Below are 8,268 nucleotides of genomic sequence, written 5' to 3'. Positions count from 1 at the left end.
CCCTTCTCCGGCAACGGCCATATAGCGCTTAGACATTCCAATTCTCTGGGGTACATGAGCTAATCATTAATGTATTTCTTTCTCAAAATAAAACGAAGGAGTTGCCTCTTGTCCCAGAGGAAGGGAAAAGAAGAAGGAGGGGTGGGAAGGCTAGGAGGGAGGGATAGGAGGGATAGGAGGGAGTTTGGAGATTGGAGGGAGGGGTAAGAGCAGGTTGGAAGGGTAGAGGTATGCAAGAAATGAGAGGGAGACACTGTAAAATGAAGGAACAACTTCAGATGAAAGGGCACAGCAGAAGAAGGAGTGTGTGAAGGGGAGGACAGATTACTTTAACTCCTTGCCACCGCCAGCAACAACACCAGTCCCCCATGGTGGTCACTATGCAGGCTATTAGCAACGAAACTATGCGAGAGTAACCGGTTGCAGCTTTCCTCCAATACACAACGCACTCTAGAGCTCAATAGAGGCTCACACCGCATCATCAATTCAATACACACAGAGGAAGGGCACTAACGTGACTGTGTCAGTGAAAGAATCCGTAGGAGCTATGATGACGATTTGAACCTATGTGCTGGGTGGACCCAGTCATACGCTCCAGATCATGTTGTGGTCTAGTCATCTACAGTGTATATGTGTGTCTGGGGAACACCCTATTCATAGATTCGAATCGTCATCACAGCTACTTCGGATTTTCTAATTCATTTAGTGTCAAGACTGTAAGGGCATTCAGTGCTCAGTTATATATGTGGTAATGATGCAGTACTGGTGGAAGGATTCACGGAGTCAAAGGATTCACTGAGTCAATCTCGTTACCCAAAAATGGTAAATGGTTTTCCAGAAAAAAAATGGTTACCCAGATTAGGTTATCTAAGTGGTAGAGAAGAGCCCATTTGCGACACTGCGCTTTGTTCTGTTCCCACAAAGCTTTACTGACAATTGATTGTATTTATTTGGATTTATTTACTGAAGAGGCCGAGTCAGTAAGGAACCAACCCGGCGGAAAACTGATACTATTAACGACTGTAATAAAGTTGTTGGACAGTGCTTTGACGACGTCAGTGTAGCTTCACTGTAGCAAGTGTGGGAGTTCAGGTGGCAGTCTTTACCTGGAGGGAGATCGTTATTAAATGGTAGTTATGGTAGTATTTCTGAGTAATTAAAAGTATGCTATCACTAATACCTTCGCCCATCTGCACCCAGCCTGTCCCAGCCCCACCCACACACACCCAACCTACCCCCCCCAACCACCCACACACCCAACCTACCCCCCCCCCCAAACCACCCACACCCATAGACATCCCTCCTACCTCCCCCCACCACACACACACACCCATCCTGTCATACTCGTAAAAATCGTATTTAAAAAGGCCACAACATTCCTGACAAATATATGAATTACTTGCATTAAAGACCCATTCATGCAGACTAGCGTTGTATTAAAGCTGAAATACGAGATGTCTCTGTTTACACACAGTACTTGTGATTCAAGTCTTAAATACCCCCCCTCTCTCTCTCTCTCTCTCTCTCTCTCTCTCTCTCTCTCTCTCTCTCTCTCTCTCTCTCTCTCTCTCTCTCTCTCTCTCTCTCTCTCTCTCTCTCTCTCTCTTTCTCTCTTTCTCTCTTTCTCTCTCTCTCTCTCTCTCTCTCTCTCTTTCTCTCTCTCTCTCTACACACACACACACACACACACACACACACACATATATATATTTACATAGCTGATTGTTTATAAAAAGTGAACATTAGGAGGAAATTACGGAAAGTTTGTTTCCTAGAGTTTATAGATTTCTTCGAACTCCTCCGACGCCGGGCAGGAACCGAGGACGCAGCGGGCATTCCCCCTCTGGATCGCCACACTGAGGCGCTGGAATAGAGAACTTGCCGCTCTAGGGTCCCCTTGTAGCGACAAGTTTGAATGGCCCCCAAGCCAACATGCATCAGAACACTCTTGACCTCTGAAAGGTTCGAACCCGGTCAGCCAGGGGCCTCCATGCCCCCTTGGCGTGTCCACTACAATAACCACTCGACCACACTGACTGTCCAAAAGTATTGGATGTCGTCTGACCCTTAACCCAATACCCCTCGTGACCATTTTGGCCACAGATATTTCATCAAATATCATTTATTCAACCCAAACGTATAAAGCAATCGTTAGATGCCCTACAAACTCTCGCGCGGCAGTTTAACTCACATGAGATACATCCTAATTTACGCAAGGTATTTAATTCTCCAGTAACTCAACACAGCTTTAAAGCCGAGCAGGTTAGAGGGTTGAACTCCTCTGTGTTGAAGCCTGTGTGTGGGATTGTCTGCCTGCATCCTCTCACACACACTATAAGAAATTGGCCTCAAAGTTCTGTTGTTAATCCTCTAATGAGTTCAGCAGTGTGTGTAGCTTGGGTGGGAGAGAGGGGGGGGGGAAGAGAGAGAAGAGTGGAGAGAGAGGGAGAGAGAGGCAAAAGGAGACAACGCTTATGGAAGAGACGGGAAAGGAGTGACAACACCAGAGAAGAAAGAATATTATTTCACGATGTTAACTATAAATGAGAGAAGGAAAAGGTTAAATCAAGAATGGAATAATTTCATTACAAAAATAATTAAAAAAAAGGAGTAGTGAGACTGATATGTAAACCAGTGAGAGAGTGAGTGTACATGGAGAGCGTAAACTCTTAGTCTAACTTTTATATGACACCGTCTCCCCGGCTTGGTGGCTCCTTTTGATGCTGCTGGGAATTTCTGGTGTTTGATCTGGGGGAGAAGCTTACGATGGAACAACATAAGGCTCTCATCATCCTCCACTCCCGCTGGGGAAAAAAATTATCGCAAGTACCAGTACTGCCATTCGACGCACTGCGACGTTGTCTATCGGTAGACGTACTGCGACGTCGTCTATCAGGTAGACGCACTGCGACGTCGTCTATCGGTAGACGTACTGCAACGTCGTCTATCGGTAGACGCACTGCGACGTCGTCTATCGGTAGACGTACTGCAACGTCGTCTATCGGTAGACGCACTGCGACGTCGTCTATCGGTAGACGTACTGCAACGTCGTCTATCGGTAGACGCACTGCTACGTCGTCTATCGGTAGACGTACTGCGACGTCGTCTATCGGTAGACGCACTGCTACGTCGTCTATCGGTAGACGTACTGCGACGTCGTCTATCGGTAGACGCACTGCGACGTCGTCTATCGGTAGACGTACTGCAACGTCGTCTATCGGTAGACGCACTGCGACGTCGTCTATCGGTAGACGTACTGCAACGTCGTCTATCGGTAGACGCACTGCGACGTCGTCTATCGGTAGACGTACTGCAACGTCGTCTATTGGTAGACGCACTGCGACGTCGTCTATCGGTAGACGTACTGCGACGTCGTCTATCGGTAGACGCACTGCTACGTCGTCTATCGGTAGACGCACTGCGACGTCGTCTATCGGTAGACGCACTGCTACGTCGTCTATCGGTAGACGCACTGCGACGTCGTCTATCGGTAGACGCACTGCGACGTCGTCTATCGGTAGACGCACTGCGACGTCGTCTATCGGTAGACGCACTGCGACGTCGTCTATCGGTAGACGCACTGCAACGTCGTCTATCGGTAGACGCACTGCGACGTCGTCTATCGGTAGACGTACTGCAACGTCGTCTATCGGTAGACGCACTGCGACGTCGTCTATCGGTAGACGTACTGCAACGTCGTCTATCGGTAGACGCACTGCGACGTCGTCTATCGGTAGACGTACTGCAACGTCGTCTATCGGTAGACGCACTGCGACGTCGTCTATCGGTAGACGTACTGCAACGTCGTCTATCGGTAGACGCACTGCGACGTCGTCTATCGGTAGACGTACTGCAACGTCGTCTATCGGTAGACGCACTGCGACGTCGTCTATCGGTAGACGTACTGCAACGTCGTCTATCGGTAGACGCACTGCGACGTCGTCTATCGGTAGACGTACTGCAACGTCGTCTATCGGTAGACGCACTGCGACGTCGTCTATCGGTAGACGTACTGCAACGTCGTCTATCGGTAGACGCACTGCGACGTCGTCTATCGGTAGACGTACTGCAACGTCGTCTATCGGTAGACGCACTGCGACGTCGTCTATCGGTAGACGTACTGCAACGTCGTCTATCGGTAGACGCACTGCGACGTCGTCTATCGGTAGACGTACTGCAACGTCGTCTATCGGTAGACGCACTGCGACGTCGTCTATCGGTAGACGTACTGCAACGTCGTCTATCGGTAGACGCACTGCGACGTCGTCTATCGGTAGACGTACTGCAACGTCGTCTATCGGTAGACGCACTGCGACGTCGTCTATCGGTAGACGTACTGCAACGTCGTCTATCGGTAGACGCACTGCGACGTCGTCTATCGGTAGACGTACTGCAACGTCGTCTATCGGTAGACGCACTGCGACGTCGTCTATCGGTAGACGTACTGCAACGTCGTCTATCGGTAGACGCACTGCGACGTCGTCTATCGGTAGACGTACTGCAACGTCGTCTATCGGTAGACGCACTGCGACGTCGTCTATCGGTAGACGTGCACTGCGACGTCGTCTATCGGTAGACGCACTGCGACGTCGTCTATCGGAAGACGCACTGCGACGTCGTCTATCGGTAGACGCACTGCGACGTCGTCTATCGGTAGACGCACTGCGACGTCGTCTATCGGTAGACGCACTGCGACGTTGTCTATCGGTAGACGCACTGCGACGTCGTCTATCGGTAGACGCACTGCGACGTCGTCTATTGGTAGACGCACTGCGACGTCGTCTATCGGTAGACGTACTGCAACGTCGTCTATCGGTAGACGCACTGCGACGTCGTCTATCGGTAGACGTACTGCAACGTCGTCTATCGGTAGACGCACTGCGACGTCGTCTATCGGTAGACGTACTGCAACGTCGTCTATCGGTAGACGCACTGCGACGTCGTCTATCGGTAGACGCACTGTAACGTCGTCTATCGGTAGACGCACTGCGACGTCGTCTACCGGTAGACGCACTGCGACGTCGTCTATCGGTAGACGCACTGCGACGTCGTCTACCGGTAGACGCACTGCGACGTCGTCTATCGGTAGACGCACTGCGACGTCGTCTACCGGTAGACGCACTGCGACGTCGTCTACCGGTAGACGCACTGCGACGTCGTCTATCGGTAGACGCACTGCGACGTCGTCTACCGGTAGACGCACTGCGACGTCGTCTATCGGTAGACGCACTGCGACGTCGTCTATCGGTAGACGCACTGTAACGTCGTCTATCGGTAGACGCACTGCGACGTCGTCTATCGGTAGACGCACTGTAACGTCGTCTATCGGTAGACGCACTGCGACGTCGTCTACCGGTAGACGCACTGCGACGTCGTCTATCGGTAGACGCACTGCGACGTCGTCTACCGGTAGACGCACTGCGACGTCGTCTATCGGTAGACGCACTGCGACGTCGTCTACCGGTAGACGCACTGCGACGTCGTCTATCGGTAGACGCACTGCGACGTTGTCTACCGGTAGTCGCACTGCGACGTCGTCTATCGGTAGACGCACTGCGACGTCGTCTATCGGTAGACGCACTGCGACGTCGTCTATCGGTAGACGCACTGCGACGTCGTCTATCGGTAGACGCACTGCGACGTCGTCTATCGGTAGACGCACTGCGACAAATACAACTGTTTCTACATTATTCAAACAGCAATAATTTACACTCGTTCCAAAAATACTTATCTAGTGCTTTGTGCAGATTTGGGATGGGACGGGGGAAAAGAATGGTGCTCAAGCACTTGAAGGATCGAGAGGATTAAACGCCGACCTGCATGAAGCGAGACCGTCGCTCAACCGTCTAGCCCAAGTGATATGAAATTAATTCATTCAATCTGCCTTGTTTCTCGTAGCTAAATAAGATTATTTTTAGTGGGTGGAGGTAATCGTGTTCCTATATCGTTCATATATATCATTATAAAAACCGGTTGAGGCTTAGAACAAATCCCTGAGGCATCTAACTTGTTTCATTTCATTTCACAGTCCTGTAAAACGATTCTCCAGCTAAATGTTTCTCGTTGTTTCCTCATCAGTAATCCCGTCGCTGATCCAGGTGGTATATTTTTGTTCCAGTTTCCACGAACTATAAGATTATTGGCATTTTTGTGTGTGTGAGTCCATTTATCAAAGGCTTTTTGGATATCCAAAACCGCTACAAATCTGTAGCGGTTTTGAGGTCTTGGGTTATCTTGAGGTTATCTTGAGATGATTTCGTTTTTTTTTAGTGTCCCCGCGGCCCGGTCCTCGACCAGGCCTCCACCCCCAGGAAGCAGCCCGTGACAGCTGACTAACACCTAGGTACCTATTTTACTGCTAGGTAACAGGCGCATAGGGTGAAAGAAACTCTGCCCAGTGTTTCTCGCCGGCGCCTGGGATCGAACCCAGGACCACAGGATCACAAGTCCAGCGTGCTGTCCGCTCGGCCGACCGGCTCCCTTCCTATATTTAGGGAGTTCCTATATTTAGGGAGAGAAGCTGTCTTTTTACTGAAGATGTGTCACCTCATGATATTAGTTACAGAGAGAGAGAGAGAGAGAGAGAGAGAGAGAGAGAGAGAGAGAGAGAGAGAGAGAGAGAGAGAGAGAGAGAGAGAGCAGGAAGATATATATATCTGAATCCATGTTGTTTTTACCTTAATTTACGGTACTCAAAGTTTGTTAAAAAAACAGGTCCTTATAATCCATTGTGTGTCCTTAAATAGATGGGAAATAGATCTATAATCTAATTTTCCGTCAACTTTTCTGAATATTAGAGTGGTATTCATTTGTGGTTCAGTCATTTAGTTCCTTGCCGTTTGTTCGTTAGACTTGTCAAGTATTGCCCGGCTTGACAACAGCTCTTGGCGTTTGGACTATAAGAAACTAGGAGTAATGTTGGTCTAGCTCTGTTGTATTGCTTGTATTTAGTGTTTTTGTGTTGTATGTGATAGTTCTTTGTGTGTGTATTCATCTAGTTGTGCTTGCGGGAGTTGAGCTCTGGCTCTTTGGTCCCGCCTCTTAACTGTCAATCAACCGGTGTACAGATTCCTGAGCCTACTGGACTCTATCATATCTACATTTGAAACCGTGTATAGTTTCAAATGTGTGTGTGTGTGTGTGTGTGTGAATGAATATATGACAAATACTGCATCAAAGACAACTTTTAAAGCTGAAACCAGATAGATTGTGCAGGCTATATTTAACACAGGTTTTTTGTATGCTCTGTTTAAAACTAGCAAGTTAATTATAGAAAATACAGCCATTATCCCACGCTTCACTAAAGAATAAAAAGTGGATTTTGCAATTCTAAATGGATTTCCCCTCAAAATATAAGCATTACCACACAGATATATTACAACTTTGGCGATTGATATTGGTAAATCTTCCTTTGTAATGATAGATTAAGTCCCAATAATCCAGAGGAAAATGGGTTCATTTAAATGTAGTTTAATCACCGATGGAAATAGTAATGAGCATTTTTAGGCGAGCAGATAATGGTTTGGTGTTCCAGCAGCCGGCTACGAGGGTCAGGGAGAGGTCGGTGGTAAGTGAGAGGTCAAGGGTGTGGAAGAGGTTAAGGGGTGTGGGAGAGGTGTATTGGAGAGGGAGTCGACAATATAGGGCTGGGGAAAAAAAGAGGTGAAAAGGGGGTAAAACCAAATCAGGAGAAGAAACAGGACATGAGGAAGAGAAGATAAGAGAGACAAAAGGAAGGAAGAGGAGGAAATAAGAACATAGGGAATGGAAGAGGTCAAGAGTCGAGAGCAGCTGAAGACCAAGAGGTAAGAAGTAGAAAAAAACTCACAAAGATGGAAGAAGTTAAAAGTAGAAAAGGCCAGACAGTATATGTCGTGGTAAGGGGAAAAATTGTCCCAATAAATAAGGTGAAGCCAAGAGGGGTCAGTGGTCATCATGAGGCGAGAAGTGAGGATATAAGGTCAGCAGATGAGGCGAGGGATGAGGGGGAGCAAGATCAGGAAGGACAAGGGGGCCAATCAGGAAGAGCACCCATAACCATATCAAAAGCACACAGAGCTCAACAATCAGGAGGAAATAGGTGATCAGGAGTAGTGGATGATTGGGAGAGATACAGGATAGTTGGGAGAACAGGAGTGGGGGGGGGGTTTAGGGGGTGAAAGGGGGGAAGAAGAGTCAGGAGAGGGGGTAAAAGACTGAGAGAAATGACCACGACATCTGTGGAATAAACATGGCCAGGAAGCAGCTGTAGTGGAGCCATACAACCCA

The 8,268-nt window shown here is 48.6% G+C and overlaps 1 protein-coding gene across 1 annotated transcript; it reads right to left on the bottom strand.

Moving 5' to 3' along the window:
* Positions 1-2,681: 2,681 nt before the first annotated feature.
* On the bottom strand, positions 2,682-7,934 carry LOC123751421 (uncharacterized). The gene is made up of 4 exons (XM_069338156.1): positions 7,829-7,934; positions 7,479-7,646; positions 4,579-5,661; positions 2,682-4,483 (listed from the first exon to the last, which is right to left on the bottom strand). Exons 1-4 carry the CDS (start codon positions 7,932-7,934, stop codon positions 2,682-2,684), a joined length of 3,159 nt encoding a protein of 1,052 aa, XP_069194257.1.
* Between the last annotated feature and the right edge of the window lie 334 nt (positions 7,935-8,268).

Source organism: Procambarus clarkii, chromosome 39, assembly GCF_040958095.1.
Source record: "Procambarus clarkii isolate CNS0578487 chromosome 39, FALCON_Pclarkii_2.0, whole genome shotgun sequence".
Taxonomy (NCBI): domain Eukaryota; kingdom Metazoa; phylum Arthropoda; class Malacostraca; order Decapoda; family Cambaridae; genus Procambarus; species Procambarus clarkii.
The sequence above is the reverse complement of the archived record's forward strand: the minus strand, read 5'-3'. Positions and strand labels throughout refer to the sequence as shown.

Excerpts from the sequence above, each read along its gene's own strand:
- LOC123751421 (XM_069338156.1), bottom strand. The coding sequence starts at position 7,934 with ATGACCACTGACCCCTCTTGGCTTCACCTTATTTATTGGGACAATTTT. Across the intron at positions 5,662-7,478 it reads GCTCATTACTATTTCCATCG|TGCGTCTACCGATAGACGAC; the intron begins GTGATTAAACTA and ends TATTTGTCGCAG. Across the intron at positions 4,484-4,578 it reads GATAGACGACGTCGCAGTGC|ACGACGTCGCAGTGCGTCTA; the intron begins GTCTACCGATAG and ends GTCTACCGATAG.